Raw genomic sequence first — 22,695 nt, 5'->3', positions numbered from 1 at the left:
ATAGTATCACCGTGGCAGATGTGACAATTTCCTGCAATACATAAATTTAAATCCCCCACAGGTGTCATTGTGGGCCCAGGATTGTATGCAATTCCATGGGATAGGATGACCACAGCTCTTCCAGGAATCAAGAACAGGGAGGGATGATTCGGCAAATTCACTCAGGTTGTAACACCTCCCTAGAAGTACCAACATCTGCAAAGGCTCACATATACTGGTTCAAACTGGATTTTCCAAAGGACAACAAAGGTCTTTTGAATAAATAACCTGAGTTTACACTGACTCTCAGGGCCTTCTTTCTGATCCAGCAAACAGACATGACCTTTTGTCCAAGGTGGTTAGGTAGGAGGGAGAGGGCGCCCAATCATTGTGGACGGGTTTGAAGGAATGACATTTACCAGAGCTACTACTGGAGTTGTTGGGGACAGGGGGTGGTGAACTCTGGTAAACATATTAGTAAAAACAATAAAAGCACCCGGAATGCTTTCACCTTAAGAATACACGTGCATGCTTAGGAAAAGCTTGTGGTAACTTAGAACTGGGCCATTACAACTGGTCATAGCCTGTTAGACAGTCTGGCTTGCTGGAGAACTCACAGTGTAGGCAGGGAACTACGCAGCTTGGGGAAAAAAAACCCTTAGGAGGGAGGGAGACGCAGGTCTCCACCCAGGAGACGTGATGGATGGGGAGCCAGAAGCCCAAGAGCAGGTGCCACTGATAGACCACGAGGAGGAAATACAGGTGCAATTGTCGTGAACTGTGAGACTCACTATTTGCTTGATTATTTCACTCTTCTTTTCCTTTGCAATTTAGACACTTCGGTTGATATTTCTAGAGCGGTGTATGGAATTTAGCCACACAATTTTTTTAAGTAATTAATGTTAACATGTGGCTAAATCTCCTGCACTGCTTTGAAATCTCAACCCACATCTAAAACTGACACCAAGCGGGAAACTGAAATAGTTAAATTAAAAGAAAACAAAGATGATATTGGGCTAAGGTACACTTGCCTTGTCTTCAGGTGCTGCCCCTTCACTGTTCCATTTATGTAACATCTCTTCATTACTGTCAGGTATTGCTGTGAATCCTTTAGCACCTGATCCCCAATGGCAAAACAGCAATAAGAGTGGCACAACTGTAGGGGAACCACAATGTATCATTAAATGTCTGATAACTAGAGCTCAAATCATGTTTAGGTAACGGTCTGTAGTTAGGTAATAAACATTTGGACTATGTGAACATGCACACAGGGTAGATGCAAGTTTTCTAGAAATTCAGGAATATAATGCAGAGTTTATTTAGTTATGGTCAATAGATAATGAATGTGTACTATGGCTCTGATTCTGCAAATACTCATGCATTTGCTTAACTATGTACATATAAGTAGTCCCACTAAAGTCACCACCTTGCCACACTGAGCCATAAATACCATTAAGTCCACCTCCTCCAGGTTTTTTTTTTTTTTTGCTATAAATAGCTGACTTGATATACACAACATCTTGCCACTCCCAAAGTAGAGTATTCCACCCCAGTCAGCAAGTGTTTTCAGCTGTGTTACTGGAGTAAGGAAACAGGAGTTGACACTTTGAAAAGGGGCCAAAATAGTGGAGAGGGGCAGCCCTGGTGACATTATCTGAAGGGAATGGGAAGGGCCTGGTGGTGATTCATTGGACCAGAAGAGGAGCCCTAAGAAAAACCAAAAGGATTTCTCAGTGCGTTATCATCTGTCCTTTAGTATATCATAAGCAAATGTTAATTGTTTATTTAAAAGCCACTGGAAAGACTGAAACAGTTTCCTGTTGCCACATACTAGTTCTAATACTGCCAGGGTGAAATCTTGGCCCCACTGAAAGTCAATGGGAATGGTGCCATTGACTCCAGTGGACTCAGGATTTCACCCACAAAGTATACTCAGATTATAAACCCCTTGGGGTAGGGACCATTTCTTCTTTGGTGTTTTGTATCGCATAGAACATGCAGTGCTTAAGAAATAACATAAAACGGTTACTTACGTAGCAATAATAAAATTGCCAAGATAATTAGTGCAATTGCTCCAGCTCCCAGCCCAACTGAAGACCCGATTTGTCTGTCCTGGCAGGAATGCCCATTCACACACGTACAAACTGTCAGTGTAAGGATCTGCTTTTCAGGACAGCTTAAACCTAGCATATCTTTCACTAAAATTTGAACTTGATTTGTGCTGGGCTTTACATCTTGTGGTAGTAACAGCTGCATGCTTGTTGCTTTGTGGGGACAAGATCAGGGTAAAGGAAAAACATAATCAGTGAAACAAGAACTGGGTAGAGAGAGAAAGTTAGAAATCACTGTCTCTTACTAAAGAAAAACAAAAAAGAATTCTACCAATGCAATAGAATTGACTTTAATTCACAACCAATTGCTATTTTCATCATATAATTCACACTCTGGCAAAATATAATCAATGTTTATTTCTAATTTCTATAGATTGTGGAAAAGCCTGGTTAAAAGTTGAATTGTCTGTATGAACCCCCACAAAATACCATTTGTCTTTGTAACAAGTTACAGTTGTCTAGTCCTCTCCCATTTTCAGAAGGTAAGAAGGATCCTGACATAATGGAAACACTGCAATTGTGCTGAGAAGGTGGGAGCAGGTTCCTAGGAGTATCCCTATAGGTATAATGAAGAACAGCTCTGCAACATGTCTGTGTGCATTGATTTTTTGAAGTGGGTACGGGAATCAAAGGATTCGCCCTCATTTCCTGATTAGATGTGAGCACAAGTGCTTGGAGGATCTCTCCCCAGTCAGGCCCTCATGGAGATCGTGTATTATTTGGGCTTGGCACTGCGGGGCTGATTCTGGATAATACGGACATGTTTAACATACCATCCAAAACAATGTAGCTGCTGCTATCTGGGCTACAGCAACTGTAAATGCTAGTTAGGCAGCAAGCAAGCTAATCTGTTCTGGAGAGGTGTTACTCTGCTCTGGCAGCCCTCGGGCAAAGCTCTGTAGTGGTGAATTGTAGAGCTGCCTAGGAAGTGGAGGATCAGCAGTTGAGCAAAAGAGCTCTTTGATTTACTTGGAGTACTTCTTCTAAGTACCTGCACGGGTATTTGGGTGTGGCAGTGTGCAGAGAGAGGCTGCCTTGCTCATCACATTGTGATGTGGTTAAAGAAAATAGACTGTGAATGGGGGAGCTCCTGCCTCACCCAAATCCGAGTACAGACACAACTTCATATTGCAAATATATTCTTGCAGAGTAGGACTCCCCACCCGGATGGACATCGTTGTGAGGGTCCTCTTCCTCCCCCTAAAGTACTGGAGTATCTTGGACAACTGATTAAGGATCTAGTTGATGTGCAGGGTGCATGGCAGTTTCCTATTTCTCCATAGCTCAGCTCCTGAACTGAACTGCCATTCAGGAATGTGAGCCCTGCAGCTGACTGCAGCTATATGGCTGCAAATTCAGTCACGCAGAAAGGAACATCTGTCACCTGAATGCTGTGGGGACAGGGGGAGGGAAGGGGTCTTAGTCCCAACATCATTCGCAAGAGCCCAATTACAATATACAGGTGATCAGGTTACACAGAACCACTTCAACTCCAAAATACATAATTCTGTATTCTATGGCCATTAGAAATGAAAGGGGGAGGAGGCAAACTTCAAACTCTTGATGCTTCTCCTGGTGTGGCACAGATGTGCACATCCTTTTTGGCTGGATCAAGCCCTAAAATTCTGATCTAACCAGAGTTAACAAAATGTGACATAAATGCAGAACTGCAAAGAACAGAAAAAGATTTTACTAAAATGTTTATTATAAGTCAAATTGATACTTTCTTACCATTTGTCTCTCCAATTACCCATTTCTTTGTCATCCCTTCAGGCTCATCAATGACAGTAAAAGTGAAGGGAGCACTATTTGGATAAGCATCTCGATCCTCAGCTGTAAAACTGAAGAACTTTGCATCTGAACACACAGTCTGTGTTGGAGTCACAATGATTGGACAATTATCATTGGCATCCACAACCTGAATTACAATGGTACCAGTGGCTGTTTTCTTAGAATAATCTGCAAATATAAACGTGAAAGCTTAAATTCTTGTGTGTGCAAAAAATTTTGCTTTAAAAAAATATTTCATATTTTTTCCAGGATTATAAAAAGCAGTAATATGAATTTAGGATCCGATCCTGCTTCTATTGAAATCAATAGTAGTTTTGCTTTTGATTTTAATGGGGTCAGGATTTAACTCTTAATATTTACAGAAATATCTGCAAGATTATACTTTCTAAATATAATACATTTTAAAAACTAAGTAAAACAAAACTATAGTTCAAAAGTACCATTACAAACAACAAATGAGAAAGACCATGTATTTGAGAGTTCTTTTTGCATTGTATTCAAACAGCATAGGACTATTGAGATTTTTCAAATCTTCTACTCATATTACTGAGAGATTTCAACACTTCCATTTTGATAGGCAGTATTTCAATTAAGCCTGTTCTGGACACAAACATTTCTTGCAATGTAGTCCTATCAATAAATGGGTAATAGTCCCTAAGCAAAAAGAGTTTAGGATCAAGAGACCGATTAAAAACAAACACACAACAACAAAAAATCCCAAAACAACAACAAAAAACAACCAGACTAAAATTTTTTCCCTGTCAAGGAAGCCTTTAGGTCAGATTCTGAGAGGCATCTCTTTGGATATGTCTGTACCGCAAATGAAGGTATGAATGCAGCCCAGTAGGCATGCCTCCGCTATCTTTAATCTAGCGGGCACAGGTAACAGTGGTAGTGAGGATGTGGTGGCATGAGCTTTGGCAGGGGCTAGTCTCCCAAAAAGAAGCCTGCCTGGTTAGGTACTTCTGTTGCTGGCCTGAGCCAGGGTTCATACTGCCCTATGTTCACTGCTATTGTTATCTGTGCTAACTAGATTAAAAACTGGTGCACGTATGGCCTACCTGTGCTACAATCATGCTATCATTTGTGGTTAACCACACCTTTCAGAGGCACAGCACATAACTTGCAGCCCAGAGGGAGGAAGTGTTATTTGGCTTTAAGCCCCTTCCAGAACAGCCCCCAGCATAGTTTAGACAGTCTTGGGGAACTGTCTGTGTTATGGCAACCTGTCCCTGGCTGTCTACAGGTGTAGAATCTTCGCAGTGATATGGGCGGTAGCCCCACCGTCACCTCAGGCCAGTACTTGCAAGGGGGTCTTCTGCAGTTTTTGTGCCAGGAGAATTCTCCCCAGTTGGAGCTGTGACTTTCCGAGCTCCTTTTCGCTGTTCCTAGCTTTTACCTAGCATACAGGGGTCAGAGTTGAGTGGGAATCTTACGCTTTAATCTAATCATCTTGCAAAACAACTACAAAAAGGAAACAATCAAAATTTTGAAATAAAACAACGTACAGAATTTAGAAACCTTTTTATATTTATATGTGGTTTTAAAAATGACAGCAAAAACGTCTTCCAGAGAGCATAAGGACTTCAAACTAAACAAAGAAGTGACCATAATATACATAGATAATGCAGCCAAAGGAGCCCTGCCTGCTTATGCTAGAGAACCTGACTTTTACACTGTTAAGGATTAGACTATACAGCTTATGTTGGTGAGCACTTGCTTTCATTTTGATAGGAGTGCTCATCAACAGAAGGCTGTAATATTTAGCCCTAAATGGGTATTGATCAGATGGTAAGACTGCTCTCTTGCAGTGCAACATTAGGTTCAGGCCTCAGCAATACAGAAAGTTTGTAAAGAAAGGCTTATGAATGCATATGACATGAAGAAACCTAATGCCTCACAACTTACCATTAGTTATGGCCAGAATGGTGGCAGTGTAGGTACCATTAATTACATAAGAGGACTCATAATCAGGTATTTTTATTAGCTTGATTTCAGCTGTAGTAGAATCTATCATGATCCAATTATCTTTATCATTTTTTTTGACATATCTGTTAGAAATTAAAAAAAAAAAATCAAATTATAATGAGCAAGACAACCACGGGAGTTGAAGCTGCTTTGCACGCACACACACATACGTCGAATATTTGCTCTATACCACTGTATCTCCATTTTCATGGGATTTCTACAGGTTTCATCCTAAACCTCAGTCCACAGACTGAAACCAAAAGTCTCATGCATTGATATACTTGTAGATTTACTAAATGGATACGTCAATACAGATTGTTTCTGTAGGGAGATGCACTTATCATATGAACTAACACAAAAGCAAATTATTTAAAAAATAAAAAGCCCATACATTCTACATAAAACCCTATAGAATACCCATCTCATTTATACTGTAATAATTAGACACATCTATCAAACAGCGTGACTATGAAATAATTTCAACCTAGTGTTTGTTTGATACAAAGATTTAATGTGACATTCTATAAATGGCAATGTTGCTAATTAATAAAAATATGATGCTTACGTAATATGTTCTGCTACTTTTGAAGTGTCTTCATCAAAGGCTTGATATGTCCCAATAATCTGGTTTATCGTCATAGTCTCACTTGTTTCAATCACCTTTGTGCTGGGTTTGAATACAGGGCCCTCTAGCACATTTTTCACCTTAATTGTGACTGGAATTGGTTTTACTTTGTAACTATTACTAATTGATTTGTGAAATGCTGCTTTATTTGTAACGACAACGCTCAAGTTCATGGTTTGCATTTCCTCATAATTGAGCTCCTGCAAAAAGGACACACACAAAAACCGAAACTTCACTCAAAAAGTAAACACAGAATTTGACACCCAAATAATGTTTAAAAGTTCAATCTTTAAAAAACATTTTCTTTGTTTAAAAAAAATGAAGGGATTAAGGCTAGCTAAAGGTGCCCGATTGACTGCACCAGAAAAAATAAGTGTTATTTAAACTTGTCAAGTCTCCTTTTAATATATAATGTCGTAAAATAGTATACAGAATAAGAATACAATATCTTGTCATTTGTATGGATAAATTTAAAGTAATAGCTTCAGGTCGCTGACTTTGGAGACAACCCTATCTTCTGGCCTTGGGGATGGACTCTCACTCCAGGCATCACAATTGGAAAAAGGAAGTAGAATGCATCAGTTCCATACTAGCTGTCGTATATTCTAGCTTTTGCCCTCTAATCATTATCATATTTAGCACTGAAAGTGCGTTTCATCTGTAGGGCTTAAATCACTTGATAAATGTCGTTAAGCATTGTTACCTACAAATTAAAGAAAGGGAAACCAAAGCACAGAGATATGCTGAGAGTTGCTGAGCATCCTCAACTCATGTTGACTTTAGGGGAGACGGAGGATGCTCAGCAGCCTGCAAAATCAGGCTCTAAATGATTTACCTGATGTCACACACAGAATCAATGGCAGAGTCAAGAATGGGACCTAGGTCTCCTAAACAGAAGGGAAACATGCTTTCCTTTGTTTTTATATTATGTACATACTCAGTACATCTAGGTAAAATATAGAGGAGTGGAGGAGTGTTCCACATGTAAATTATTTGCTATTCACATGCTGGTAAAATGTAAATAGTTTTTGTTAAAATTAATATCCTATGTAATTTATTCTAATATTTAAAAAAGTCTTGTTATGATTAAAAAAAAAAAAAAAAAAAAAAAAAAAAGAGAGACACTCTACAGTATACACTTACCTTCACAAGAGTCAAAACTCCTTCATTTGTTTGAGCATCTGTCTCTATACGGAAATAACCCCCTTCATTCCCAGAGACAATTGTAAAGTTTGCCAGCCAATTATCAGAGAATTTTTCATCTTTGTCAGATACTTGGAGTCGCATAATTTCCACATTTGCTCTGTTTTCCTCAACACTGCCTTCATACTGCAATCAAACAATAGACCTTTTAAAAAATGTTAAGTCTGCTGTATTTCATTATGGCAAAATGAGTCCTTTGTGCGCCTGGTGATAGTAAATTATCTGTTATTACCAGACATAGGAACACACAGAGGCTGTTAACAAACAAACATACTTACTGTCTCCCTTTCAAGAACAGGCATATTGTCATTGACATCCAAAATCTCGATTTTCACAGTACTGGTTGTAGCTAGCCCAATTTCGCTTCCATCTCTGTCTCTTGCTTCTACAGTCAAAGTGTAGCTACTTTGTTTCTGTGTCACATTCAAAAATAAGTGTTTAAATCTATACAGAAACCAATTACAAAATTATATAAAACATTTTTTGCTCTGGTACATTATCTCTATTATTTCTTTGATATGGAATGGCTGACTATGGCAGTATGTTTAATTAATATTAAATTCCATTCATCATAACCATCCTGATAACGGAGTTGTTCCACCAGAGTCCTGAGCTCAGGAATCCCCTTAGCATTTTTCCAAATAACTTAGTAAATGGAGGATGGAAAGAATGTGAGAAACATAAAAGAAACAAGAGTAACAACTCCAGCACAAAGGGCTTTGGGAATTTTATCATTGTCCTTTAACTGGGGCTAGAAAATGGTCATTCCATACCTGGAGGAAAGGGAAAGTTATAGTGTATACTATATAAGATAAAATAATTATTGTTACATTATTACACACAGATTACAGAAATAATTAGTAAATATTTATACTAATAGTTTACTTATTTCCCTCTGGGCATGTGCACTACTGCCTCATTCTAGGCACCCAGGCGCCTGTCTCCCCCCTATGCCCCAAAGTGATCCACAGATGAGGGGAAATACATATGTTCTTCTGCCTGAATTGTACGTTTGGCCCAATCCAGTAGGCATGCCGAAAGCCCACACAAAACAGATGGGGGAAGGAAAAGAGGAGAACCTCCTTTATAACCGTTAGTCCAGTGGTTAGGGTACTCATCCAGGATGTGAGAGGCCCTCTATTCAAGCCCCCTTCTGCCTGATGAGGTGAAGGGAATTGAACAGGGGTCTCCCACCTATTAGGGGAGCTCTCTAACCACTGGCCTACAGAATATTCTGATGTGGGGCTTCCTCAAAGTGGAACTTCAATAAGAGAGATTAAATAATTGATTAATTAAACATTAAATGAGCCAGAGAGAATTAGAATCACGTTATAGCCTAGTGATTAGGGCACTTAAGAGACATGGCAGATCCCTGTTCAAATCCCTTCTCCTCATCAGGCAGTGGGGGGGGGGGATTTGACTGGGGGTCTCTCACAGCCCGAGCGAGTACCCTAACCACTGGGTTAAAGGTTATATGGGAGGTGCCCATACCCGTGATGTAGGCAGTTGAATGCCAATCTGCCCCTGGTTTGTGAATCACAAGCAAAGCTAGATATCTCTCTACAGTCTGGACTTGGGTACTGAACTCAGAGAGGGGAGGGGCTTAGCATCTTATATTGGCTAGCTTAAGTGGCTGCCCACTTCCCATGCTGGCTTTACGGATCACATTCCTCTCTCTCCCTATTTATTGTGTAGGAGTCTAGACACTTAGCTTTGTGCATCTCACTACTGTCCCTGTGATTTTCTAGGTGCCTAAAAATTAGGCACCGTGATGCTCAGCATCACAATGCCTATGTCTATTTTATGGATCTGGGCCCACACAACTGTACCATGCTTACTATGTTTTTGTAATAAGAACACATTCACTGTGAAAGCGAGTGCAAATGGCTAGTACACGCATGCTTTCTATCACCCGTGGAGGGCATGTGGAGTTGCAGACTGGGTGACAAAAACATTTCCTGTGGTGTAGGTGGTAATGTCACTCTGTCAGCATCAATTCCCAATATCACCCAGGACTACTTCTACCAACTGACCCACCACCATCACCCCCTCAATGTATCCTGAAAGATGAACTGAGGGGCTAAATTTCACAGGTCCTCCATCCCTCATAGCTAAAGAACCCCCTGTTGACACTCCTGCCAAGTAACAATAAGCACCTCTGTAACTGCTGAAAACATTTCAACAGGTGTATCCCCTTAATGACAAACTTTCCTGCCATATCCTCCCACCACCAGAATGCTAATGTGGGTGTGATGAGAGTGCTCTATAAAAACAGCAGGTTTGTATACATGTAGATAGCTAATGGAAGGAGCTCCATCTATAAGGCCAATAAGAATATGTAGCATTACGTACAAGTTAGTAGGTTCAATAAAGTTGCTGCTAACACTTAACATGCAGTTTTTAACAGTGGGTTACAGAAGTCTGCCTGTGGCAATCCATGTCTTAATTTGTAATATAAACCCACAAAATCTAGGGCCAGCTCTATGTACCAGCAGTCTTACAGAATCAGATCGTGATCCTTGCAGTTTGCTCACATGATGGAATAAGGAGACCCCCTTGCGCCCCCGTGATTGCTACTCATACTGTGGGCAACAATGTAGTGGGGACAGACAAGCTGTTATTGGGCCAATACTCCCCTCCTGTGCAGTTGAGGATGACTGGGTGAGCAGAGACTTAACTCTTAACCCCAAAAAATGCACCAGCCAGCACAGCTGAGCAGACACAGAGGGAGAAAGCCGATCTAGGAAAAGGGCTATGCCTTCACTTCCAGGAGGGCCATGGAGATGGAGGTTGTGGGTCAGAAGCTCTATGTATCCAGTCCTCATCTAGTAAACAGGACGAAGCAGCAATGAGGGAAGAGGGCTGATATAGTGTTGTTAAAACTCTGGGAAAGAGCCAATATAAAAGAGTGTAGTTTACCTCTCTGTCAAGGTATAATGTTGATGTTATAATCTCGCCGGTGTTTTTTAGAATACTGAATGAATTAGAATTTGGAAGAATCTTGAAAGCAATTTTGGAATTTAGATTATTCGGCTCATCTGCATCAGTTGCATTTATCCTCATCACAAGTGTACCTGAGAATTAAAAAAAACAAAACAAAAAACCCAAATAGATTTACATTGCCCTTGTTTATGTATTGGCAAGTATCATTTATAGAATACAAAATGGAGAGTTTTCAGAACCACTTAACTGTTTTGTGTTGTACTTCTAATTACTGCTTTTATTAAGAGTTGGAGAAGTGTTTATTTAACACTTTCAACAATGTCATTAAATAGTGTGTACAAGCAAACAAATGCACATCATGGATATACATACTAAAACAGGGGCAGACAAACTTTTTGGCCTGAGGGCCACATTGGGTTTCCAAAATTGTATGGACGGCCGGTTAGGGGAGGCTGTGTCTCCCCAGACAGCCAGGCGTGGCCCGGTCCCTGCCTCCTATCCAACCCCCCAGCTTCTCACCCTCTGACGGCTCCCCCGGGACTCCTGCCCCATCCAATCCCCCCATTCCCGGTCGTCCCTCCCAGGACTCCTGCCCCATCCACCACCCCCTGCTCCCCGACCACCCCCGGCCCCTCCATCCATGACTGCACCCTGCCACCCCATCCAAACCCTCCCCCCCATTCCTGATTGCCCCTCCGGGACCCCTGCCCCATCTGACCCCTGTTCCCCGCCCTCTGACCACCCCGACCCCTATCCACATCCCCACCCCCTGACCACCACCCCGAACTCCCCTGACCTCTATCCAACCCCCCCTGCTCCCTGCCCCCTTACCATGCAGCACAGAGAACCGCAGGCTGCGGCTCTGCAACTGTGCTGCCTGGCAGCCTAGAGTGTTGCGCTGGCAGTGCAGCGCACTGAGGCTGCGGGGGAGGGAGGACAGCAGGGGAGGGGCCAGAGTAGCCTTCCGGGCCAGGAGCTCAGGGGCCGGGCATGAGGGTCTCGCGGGACAGATGTAGCCCGTGGGCTGTAGTTTGCCCACGTCTGTACTAAAGCCTCAGTAGATCAGAAAAGACAAATGGCCTAATATGGGTGGCCTTTAACTAAAAGTTTTTAAAAAAATGACAGAAACTGCATGGGTATAATTTAATACAAACAGAAAACAGAGACAAAAAAGTCCGTTTAAATCATCTGCCCTATCTCCCATGCCTGACTCTCTAAAACAGGTTGCCTGTTGAAAACAGTCCTTTGACCATTATGTATGTGTGCCACTGCCCTCTGATGTCAGTGGCACACATACATAGTCAGAACTACTCATTTATATATCATAGGCTTTATACTGCTAGCATATGATGGAAAGTCTCTTTTAGCTCAAGTATCAGGAGTCTGTGCTTTTGAAGAAGGCGGATCTTAGTTCAAACTGGGGTATCCAGTTAGACACTTAAGTCTATATCTAATTTTGCCTGAATCCTACCTGATTTTCAAAGCTGATCACTAAACAGCTCCCATTTGAATTGAGGGAGCTCAGCACCTCACAAGAGCAGACCCTCAATAACCTCTTCCTTATGATCACCATCAGGCTGAAAAGGATACAGTGTAAAGGATTTATCAAACTGTTTTCCCAAAACACTCTTTTCTTAACTACTGACAACAGGATGTTTTCACCTCCCAGAAGCCTGATCTGAAAACACTGAAGTCAACAGACAGACTGTAATTGACTTCAATGGGCTTTGGATGAGGCCAGCAATTGGTAGGGGTGAAATATTCCTCTCTAACCTGCAGTTAAACATGCAAGTGAATATGCTTTGCCTGATGAACTGAAATGGGAATGAGGATATGTGATCCACTCCTGAAAGCTGAATTGGAATGGGGCTGCAATCCCTGCACACTCCTTATAGGGTTTTGTGATCACTGGATATGGGCAATCTCAGACTCAGTGACCTACTTGCCCAGTTGTATATGCTAGGCTATGCAATGCTCATGAAGAGTCCAGCTGCAGCATCACAGGGGTGCCTGGAGTTCCCCTGCTTACCTGCTCTGCAGCCACCCTCCCAAATCACCACTTGAATATCCTGAGGCCTTCCCATAGCCCACATTTTCATGTGTCAGTTTGATCCTAGCAAAATTGTTCCTAAGTGGAAGTACAGATCTGTGATGGGTGTCATTTAGAAACGAGGAGGCTGCTTTCTCCATTCTTCCAATGCTATGTCTCTCTTTTCCACTTCACACATTTTATAGACCTGGAATTTCTCAACATCTCAAGCAAGTGGCCTCATTCAATGCTACTTACTATTTAACATTAATTATTATTATTATGGTAGATCGCAGAGTCCCTGGACAGCATTGCGGTGACCTTAGCAATGTTATGGCAGAGTAACTTCTCAATGGATCAAATGTGCCTGTGATGCTGGTAGACCAGGTATCAGCTCTGGCCAATGCTCTAGGCATCAGGTGAGCACTGACAAATTCTTAGCTGGAAACCATACCGGCTCACCTGTATGTTAGTATTGTTCAAGATAGATGCTAGACTTTTAAGGATGTGTTTAGCATTTAGACTCTATAAAATACTTGTAAGTTGCAGCATGCATTATTAATTTTACTTGTAACATCTTTATCCCATGCTACAAGTTAATATGTAATTTTTACTTTATAACTGTAAAATTGCCTGCTCTGAACTTGTGAACCCAGGCAGAAGGAGGGGGTTCCCTGCCCATCGAGAAGGACTATCAAAACTAAGTGTGCCATTGTGGAATATTGTGATACAAAGACAGGGCTAATGGCACTCTTACACCCATGAAGGTGCTATGTGCAAGAAAGATCATCCCATCACCTTGAATTTTGGAAGAAGGAAATAAACATATTTGACATAAAAAATTCTTCATCTCTTTGCTGTTTGGACTCTCACACGGCTGGAGCTAGGAAACAAAAGCAGAGATCTCTAGGGCTAACCTGGATTAGCTTTAAAAGACATTCAGTGCTAACAGATTACAACTCTGTCACCTATTGGAACCATAGACTGTAACTCATTTGTGTATACATGTTGCCTGCTTTAACCTGTAAATAACTCTCCCATTTCTTTTTTCCTAGCTAATAAATCCTTAGTTAGTTTACTATAGAATCAGCTACAAACATTGTCTTTAGTGTGAGATCTAAGGTACAAATTGACCTGGAGTAAGTGACTGGTCTCTTAGGACTGGAAGCAACCTGAATCTTTTGTGATCTTTGGTGTATAGCAACGAAGTATCAATCCATCCAGCTTGCCTGGATGGCAAAATAGACTGGAGTGTCTGTAACTCTATGGTAAGGCTGTTACAGTGTTTCAGGAGTTCACATCTGTTACTGAGCTGGTGAAATCTAATTATAGAACATACAACCCCTTTGGGGTGTCTGCCTGCTTTTTGACAGTCTGCCCTGAGATTGGCACTCAGAATCGTGAACCACTCTAGACATCGTGACAGTGCTTGTATCTGCTGATACAAAAGTGTCTGGGGTCATGATAAACATTTTGTATCATGCTGCAGGCCTAATGAAGCAAAAGTCCCTATTGCTTTTCAGTATCTGTTGGAGGTGGACATGAAAGCCTTATGTAGTGTTAAGAGTGCTATGGGCTACATGAAGTGATAAGGAATGCAGGAGACTTTTCCTTTAAATTATTTCCATGCTTTTCAGGTTTTGAGTTGATGGGGTGTGTCCTGATGCAACCCTAACTGTCACTAAAAAGTTTGTGTCTGTTTACTTTCAAGAGTCTTTTTCCTGAGAGAATAAGTAAAACCAAATATACTGCTCTAGTTAGGAAGTGGTGAAAAGCATACCATACAGGACTGTTATAAAAAAAGTAATGGCAGGAGGGGTTAAGTGACCACATAGCACCATTATTTAATATGTTAATACAATTAGAAAAATAGTCTTTTACCTGATTCACTTAACTCTTCAACAGAGCCAATAAAAACGTTCTCTGAAAACACTGGGTAATTGTCATTTATATCATCAACTTGAATTGTCAGGTCTATTGGCTCTTCCATTTTTCTCCCATTCTGATCAAGTGCATGACCTCTAACCTGAAATAGACAAATAAATAACAGGAAAATAGGAATATCCCCATTGATATAAATTGTTAAATTATCACTTTGCATTGGAGAAAAAGTCAAGAGACATTAAAACAAAGAGATGGCAATTAATTTGAAAAGTTAAAAAGAGAGCACATATAGAAAAAAGAAAGTTATAGCCCACTAATTCAACTTACCAAGAACATTGGAGTTTTTTCTCGGTCAACTCTTTTTGTTATGCTCAGTTCTCCAGTTTTTCCATTGATAACAAACAATCCATAAGGTGGTTCTGTCACTCCCTGGCCAGAAATTGTGTAAGTAATTACCACCCCTGGCTCGTATGCATGATCAGAAGTTATCTAACAGGAACACAACAGGAATTAACAGAGTTAATTGCACTCAGTAAATGGAAGTTCTTTAAAAAACATATATAAACATACTATGGACAACAAGCAAGTTATAGTACATGCCCCAACTATGTAAAGGAAGCTATGGTGCATTCTCTTTAATTTTCAGGAAAAAAAATGTTTAAAAAGGACAAGAAAAGATGCTAGTTATTTATTGTAAAAATATGAGCAACTACAAAATTAAGGTCTAGCTTTTGCCTGGCCTTTCTTTGGGTGCAAAGAGGCAGTGAAGGATGCAAGAGGCTGGAACCCCACATGTCCTGTGCAAGGACAGAGTGCAGGTACTATTCCTTCCTACAAAACCTGAGAAGCACAAACCACTCCAAAAGGGGTGTGGAAGAGGAGAATCACGGCCTCTCCCACCACTCTGTAGTGACTCTCAGAACTAACTGGGTATGCCACAGTGAATGTACTGTACCATCATTAGGAACGTAGCAATTTTGTGCACTTTGCTGTGTCTCTGGGAGCCTCCTGAGGGCATGTCTACCCTTACCTTCGGAGCGCCCGATCCAGCAGGGGGTCGATTTATCGCATCTAGTGAAGACGCGATAAATCGACCGCCAAGCGCACTCCTGTCAACTCTGGTACTCCACCGGAGTGAGAAGCGCAGGCGGAGTCGACTGGGGAGCGTCAGCAGTTGACTTACCGCAGTGAAGACACCGCAGTAAGTAGCTCTAAGTATGTCGATTTCAGCTACATTATTTTCGTAGCTGAAGTTGCGTAACTTAGACCGACTTAGCTCGCTTGCCCCCCAGTGTAGACCAGGCCTGAGACATAATCCTTCTCAGAGCTGTACCTACAATGCAAATTATACAATCTGGTCCTAAAACTTTTGCTTTATGTCATTATAGGCAGGGCTGACAACTTTACAAATTAATTGCCATCATTGCCTATTATTAAGATTGCCCAACACTTCCTATTAGAAGATCCTCTTTTCAATTGCTTATAGCTTTGCCAGACTTAAACCATTTGGCTAAAATTCTCCATGTTGGGTGTTTTCATCAGGTTGAATTTTTTTTTAAAGTTTCAGCCAAAACAGCTCAGCCATTTCTGAGAACATGGTTGGGAAAAATATTTTGCAATATTTAAAATGTTCTAAGGATCTATTTTTGAATGGATCTCGTGCCCTCATGCTACGGACCAGGGGCATAAAATTTGGTATGAAGAGTTGTTTTTATGTCAAGAATATGCCTTTTTCAGTTCTTATGAAAAACTGTCCGAATTTGGCCAAATGAAAAGCCTTTGAAAAATATCAGTTCATGCCCATGCTCAGTAGACACTTCTTAGAGTTTAGTAGCTGAATCTTCTGAAGATTCCAGACTTAATGAGCATGCTTCATCCCCTCACGGTTCCTATGTATGGTGGAGTATTATCATGTGCCATCACCACAGAATGACTGAGCATGCTCTGGTAGCCCAGCGCTAAAAGGGCAAAGTCAGACTTCCCTTGTAATTAATACTCTGGGCTGGGATCATGCCGGGCACTGTAACTGAGAGAAGAGAACCTGGCTTTCAATGACCATCCCCTGCTGGCACTGAGGAAGCATGATGGAGGAAGCTGCCTAATTCAAATGCCAGACCCAATGGGGAGGGAATGGAGTAGATCAGAACAAGGAACTGATGAGACTGGCATGGGTGAGGGAATGAAACTCTGACTAGAAGTTGTGGGGAAGGAGAGGCTGGGGACTGGCTAGACAGGGAGCCTGGGTGTGGGGGGAGGAGGCAGGGGGACTGGGCCTGCTTGGTCAAGGAGACAGAGCTGGTGAGGGGATGACTGGAAGCCAGTTGGTGTGCATGGGGGGGGGGGGGGGGGACACTTAGATCAGATGAAAGACTAGGAAACTGGGGAAGGTCTAGGACTGGCTGGGCAAGATGACTGAGACTGGGAGGAGAGGTGGAGCCTGGGACTCAGATGGGGAGCCTGGAGTGGGAGACAAAAGTGATTGAACAAAGAGATTGGGATGCGAAACCTGATAAGTGGAGACTGGGATAAGGACATGGTTGGGGTGGGAAAGAGAGACAAGTTTGATTAGACAGGACAGAAGTGGGGAGGGAAGGAAACAAGAAGGGTCTACATTCACCACAGCACACCTCCCTTGAGAGACCAAAATGGAATCCAAGATTGATGAATCTCACCAGTCCTCTGCTGTCAGCAAATATCTGTGAATGCCACTGTCAAATGTGCGTTTCATTCCCTTGTAGTTCTGATCCACACAAAGGATGAAAAACTATTATTGCTATCAGTTACTCCTTTAGCTCAAGTGCCAGAGAACTGCACAGTGAATCTAAAGATTCCAATCCTGCTGTTGTCATTATACCACATGATGGAATTTCTGTTTCTGATGTTTGCTTTTTTAAAAACCTAAGATATTACATGTTAAGGCTGCAAAGTCAAGCACTCAGAAGTCAGGAAATGCTCCCCGAGTGTATGCATTATGACAGTATTTAATTACGTGATATTTTTTCCACCGGACCACTTAAAACAAGTTTTTCCACTCGTGGTCACTAACTGTGCATTCCTCATTTTCTGGGTGCCCAACTTGACACTGTGGGTTCTGATTTGCAGTAGTGCTGAGCACTGTCAGCTGTAACTGAAGTCAATAGGAGTTGGTTGCTATATAATACTAAGTACTCTGAAAAATTAGGTCTTACACATCTTATTCATCATGAGTGGTGTGGAGAAAGTGAATAAGGAAAAGTTATTTATTTGTTCCCATAATATAAGAACTAGGGGCCACCAAATGAAATTAATGGGCAGCAGGTTTAAAACAAATAAAAGTAAGTTCTTCTTCACACAGCACACAGTCAACCTGTGAAACTCCTTGCCTGAGGAGGTTGTGAAGGCTAGGACTATCAGGGTTTAAAAGAGAACTAGATAAATTCATTCCATTAATGGCTATTAGCCAGGATGGGTAAGGAATGGTGTCCCTAGCCTCTGTTTGTCAGAGGATGGAGATGGATGGCAGGAGAGAGATCACTTGATCATTACCAGTTAGGTTCACTCCCTCTGGGGCATCTGGCATTGGCCACTGTCGGTAGACAGGATGCTGGGCTAGATGGACCTTTGGTCTGACCCACTATGGCCATTCTTATGTTCTTAAGTGGAGCACCCAAAATAATGAATACTTTTGATTTTAATCTCTCCGTGCCTCTGCAGCCCATCTGTAAAATGGGGATATCACCCCTCCACTCAGAGTGTTATGAAGATAGATTAATGTTTGTGAAGCTCTCAGATATTCTAGTGATGAGCACCATATAAAAGTCCAAAGGAAAATTAAAAATTCCTTCTTCAGAACAGAGTTTGAACAATGTGCAGTAAATAAGACCTGAGGCCACATATTTAATAATGGAGACACACACACACACACACAGTTCATTAATAAAGCACCATCCTTCCTGTGCACCGAATGAGGCAGGGTCATGTGGAAAAACATACTATTTGATCATGTAATTAAATACTGTATCATAATGCATACACAGAAGGCAGGAGGGGCAAATTAAGGCCAACCAACATTAAGCAGTGTCCACAGACACCTTTTCTAAAAACAAAAAAAACAAAAAACCAAAACATTCAAAGAAACACTGTAAAATACAGGAACTTGACACATATACTAAGTACCGCACAAATAAAGTTGTTCATATGTTGTGTAGAACCTACAGCAACTGTTACATTTGTTTGATTTTTAGTTATTTATTACATATTATTCATTGTTGAACAGATACATTGGTGAAGAAAACCCCAATTTTGTAAGGCATAATAAGAGCAACAGTTACTGTTGGCCTAATCCTGCAAAGCATTCATGCTCAAAATACCATTGTTGGGATCATTGCCAAGGTAATATTTTCTTTAAATTGCTGGCTTAAAGAATTGGAGGGTGTTCTTAACGGTTTGTGTGTTTAGAGTAGGCCCCAGCCATATTTTACATGCAACAATGTACTTTCAATAATGTTTCCCATCTTACGGTGTTTCAGCTGTTCTCTGACTTACTTTAGCAATTGGTTTTCTCGTCACACTGTCATCCTCTTCCAAAACCCTAGCAGGTGGAACAATCCATTCCCGCTTTTGTCTGATTTTACTATTCTGATTAGGCAGATGGTCATTTTTGGCAGCTTGATTAAAAACCTATAAAAAAAAGCAGGTTTAAATTTCAACATTACATTTTAGCCATTAAACACTAATACTTTTCTCAACTGACCACTGCTGTGTCTAGAACTTCTGGATGTCATTTTCTGCATGTAATTTTAATTAAACAGGCTGATTGTTTAAATTTACACTCTGTTTCTACCCTAGATTTTTTTTCCTAATAAGTATGGTTTATTTTAATCATAAGGGTCAGACTCTTCCCTGAAAACCCACGTAAGAAAGAAATATGTCTTTTTCTTTTAAATGCTCACTTAAAAAGGCCAGGTTTAAAATAAATAAATATAAAATTATGAGACCACTGGGAATTAGTCAAATCTCTCAGAATGGTTGTGAATTAAAGTGGTGGCTATCAGACCAGAGGAGAAAGTTATCGATGCAGTCTATTTTAAAGATCTCAGAGTCCTCTCACATTTTCCTGTTTGCCTTCCTCTCAACCCCCATCAAACAACCTCCATCTTCTCTCTTTTGCTGCTCCTTCCACCTTGTCCATAGAGCCAGAGCCCTCCACATTCATCCTCCCACTCGCTCTTTGTCACCCGTATGCCGTAATCTTGTCAAACTCAGAGACTTGTGAACTACTTGCTTCCACTACCTTATCCTCTTTCCCATGGAGACCCACCTGTTTTGTCCCACTGCTTGGCTTACTCAGTGCAGTGGCTCTCAGTATCCAGATTCAGATCTGGGGTGGGATTCATGACGGAGTCTTAGGTCCTAAAATGGCAGCTTGATGCCTAAATTCAACATACAGACACCACTGGCATTCACAAAACCACTGCTTAGCTACTGCCTATTCCTGGAGGTGCTTAAACTCCCATGGCACCCAAGTTTCCTCCATTAAAATCCCAGAGGTGCCTAAATTTTGGTTGCTGAGCATGAAGGCAGCTCCCTAACTTGACACTGCTGAGCAGTTTGGTTCCTTACTCGTGCCTAAGCCCCAGTGGGACTCTGAGACTAAGTATTCCTTCATTGTCGTGCTTTCAGGGCCCAGTGCAGTAGGAATGCTCTATGCATAACTAAAACTGCACAAAAGATGGTGGTGGTGGTGAAGTGCCTAAGTCCCCCTTGTGAATCTCACCTTGATACCAGCCACCTTAATACCATTAACTCAGAGAATCTCTCAGTTGATTAATCACAACCATAATATTCTAGGGAAGTTTTCTCCCAATGGAAAATAGCATTAATGTTGATGGGTTTAGGACTGGGCCTATTCAACTATATTTCTGCAGTAAGCAGTAGATATACTGACTTTTGTGTTGTGTCTACATCAAAGCAACTCAAGCTATTTACTAGTTATAAGTAAAGTGTTTTTTTCTTGTTTACTGTTTGCTCAGAAAACTTTTTCTACACATGGACATTGTATTTATTTCTCAGCCATTGCCTACCTCTACGTGAAGTCCATTTCCAAAGTTCAAACAGATCTGTCAAATAAATGACATAGTAAACGTTATTCATTCTGCATTCATTTAATGGCATTAAGGTACAGCTTATACAACTGCACCCAAAACAAACTTCAAAATATAAAAACAAGTAAGTGTCTGATATTGCAAGGCAGGGTGGATTTGATTTAAATCAAACTGATTTAAATCAGGATTTAAATCACTAGTCCGGAAAGACTAATCATGGATTTAATCATGGATTTCTACATAAAAGTGCATTCTTGTTGGTTGTTATTACCTTACTACATGTTTTTCACAATTCAGAGATAGATGTGGGTTTCATTTTTAGAAGGTACACACTATACATTTTTAAGTGATTTCTTCTGAAAACTTTTCAGATTAGTTTTACAGCTATATCAGAAATTGAATGATTGTTTGGTAATTTCATTTACCAAAAGGTAATTGAAGCAGATATTTATGAAGTCATTGGGAGGTGAACTATTTCCAATTCAACAGGTTGATCATTAATATTTGGAGGATTTTCTTGCCATGCTGTATTAGGAGGAGAACATCACCAGACAGACATTTAAATAGTTTTAGTTAACTAAAACAACAACATTATGTATTCTGGATTTTTTTCTTCAACAGCAAACATATAATATTTTAACAAAACAAGCACATGAATTTTTGAATTTAGTTAAACATTCAAGTTTTTTTTTATTATCAGGTTCGTTTTTGTAAAAATTGTTTTTAACTAAAATAGTTAAATGAAATTAAAAAAAAAATTACATCGACTATGTCAGCCAGGTCAACATGAGAAACTTAAAATGTTGGCTTCTGCAGCTAACTCAGTCATCTTCACCTTCATTTTCCTGTTTGTTCATAATTTGGAATAGAAAAACAAGCTTTCCTGCTTTTTCAGGTCCCAAACAATTTCTCAATTTGGAATGAATTAGTCCAAAGGAAGAAAATATTCTTTCTACACCAACAGAAGAAGCTACTGCTGTTAAAAGTAAGATTATAGCTTCAACAGTGTCTGAATCCAAGTGCTTAAGTGACTTCCACCAATTCACTGGTGTGACTTTCTTTAAAAACATCATCATCAAACATATTTCTTGAATGCTTCACCCTTAGCTCTGAAGTTTATTATAGTTGGCATTTGTAATGATGCTGGTTCTGGCGGGACCCAACTGAAAGTGCCAATTCAGGACAAATTGCTCAAACAGGGCAATTACAGCCCAAGGCTGGGGTTTTTCCACCTCTAAGGCAAACCAAACCAGCCAGACAAAGAGGACTTTGGTCTCACCCCACTGGCTAACCACAAGTCACACAAGCAATTCCCTTAGACACTCCAGTTTCCCAGTATCACCACCAGTGCCACTCGTTATGGGGACAAATGGTTATGAAAACCAATACCCCAATAAAAGGTTCTCCTGATCCCAGAGGACCAAGCCCCAGACCCAGGTCAATATACAAATTAGATCTTACCCACAAATCACGCTGTTGCCAATCCTTTAGAATCTAAAATCTAAAGGTTTATTCACAAAAAGAAAAAGATAGAGATGAGAGCTAAACTTGGTTAAATGGAATCAATTACATACAGTAATGGCAAAGTTCTTGTTTCAGGCTTGTAGCAGTGATGAAATAAACTGCAAGTTCAAAATCAAGTCTCTGGAATACATCCCCAGCTGGGATGGGTCATCAGTCCTTTGTGTAGAGCTTCTGTTTGTAGCAAAGTCCCTCCAGAGGTAAGAAGCAGGATTGAAGACAAGATGGAGGAGTGGCATCAGCCTTTTCTGGTCTTCTCCAGGTGTAAGAACACCTCCTTGTCCTTACTGTGGAAAATTACAGCAAAATGGAGTCTGGAGTCACATGGGCCAGTCCCTGCATACTTTGCTGAGTTGCAAGGCGTATTTGCCGTGTCTCAATGGATTAATTGTATAGCTGATGGTCCTTACTGGGCCATCAAGCAGGCTAGACAGCGCTAACACCATCTTGTCTGGGAAGTTTCCCAGAAGCATAGCATAAGTTTGAAATAGAGACAGTATAAAGCCAATATTCATAACTTCAACTACAAAATTGATACACACATATAGACAGCATAAT

The 22,695-nt window shown here is 40.9% G+C and overlaps 1 protein-coding gene across 2 annotated transcripts in view; it reads right to left on the bottom strand.

The window, feature by feature from the left end:
- Positions 1-22,695, bottom strand: part of DSG2 (desmoglein 2) — a 48,908-nt gene that overhangs the window by 6,929 nt on the left and 19,284 nt on the right. For both annotated transcript variants that reach the window (XM_065585424.1, XM_065585425.1), the window contains exons 2-13: positions 20,596-20,631; positions 19,058-19,192; positions 14,861-15,022; positions 14,531-14,675; positions 10,597-10,751; positions 7,956-8,090; positions 7,618-7,803; positions 6,415-6,674; positions 5,790-5,932; positions 3,822-4,049; positions 2,013-2,243; positions 1,007-1,135 (exon numbers count right to left, since the gene is read on the bottom strand). In XM_065585424.1, coding sequence (XP_065441496.1) covers positions 1,007-1,135; positions 2,013-2,243; positions 3,822-4,049; positions 5,790-5,932; positions 6,415-6,674; positions 7,618-7,803; positions 7,956-8,090; positions 10,597-10,751; positions 14,531-14,675; positions 14,861-15,022; positions 19,058-19,192; positions 20,596-20,631 — 1,945 coding nt within the window. The remainder of the gene's footprint in view (positions 1-1,006; positions 1,136-2,012; positions 2,244-3,821; positions 4,050-5,789; positions 5,933-6,414; positions 6,675-7,617; positions 7,804-7,955; positions 8,091-10,596; positions 10,752-14,530; positions 14,676-14,860; positions 15,023-19,057; positions 19,193-20,595; positions 20,632-22,695) is intronic.

Source organism: Chrysemys picta, chromosome 2 (genome assembly GCF_011386835.1).
Source record: "Chrysemys picta bellii isolate R12L10 chromosome 2, ASM1138683v2, whole genome shotgun sequence".
NCBI lineage: Eukaryota > Metazoa > Chordata > Testudines > Emydidae > Chrysemys > Chrysemys picta.
Note: the sequence above shows the minus strand (reverse complement) of the source record. Positions and strands in the feature narration are given on the sequence as shown.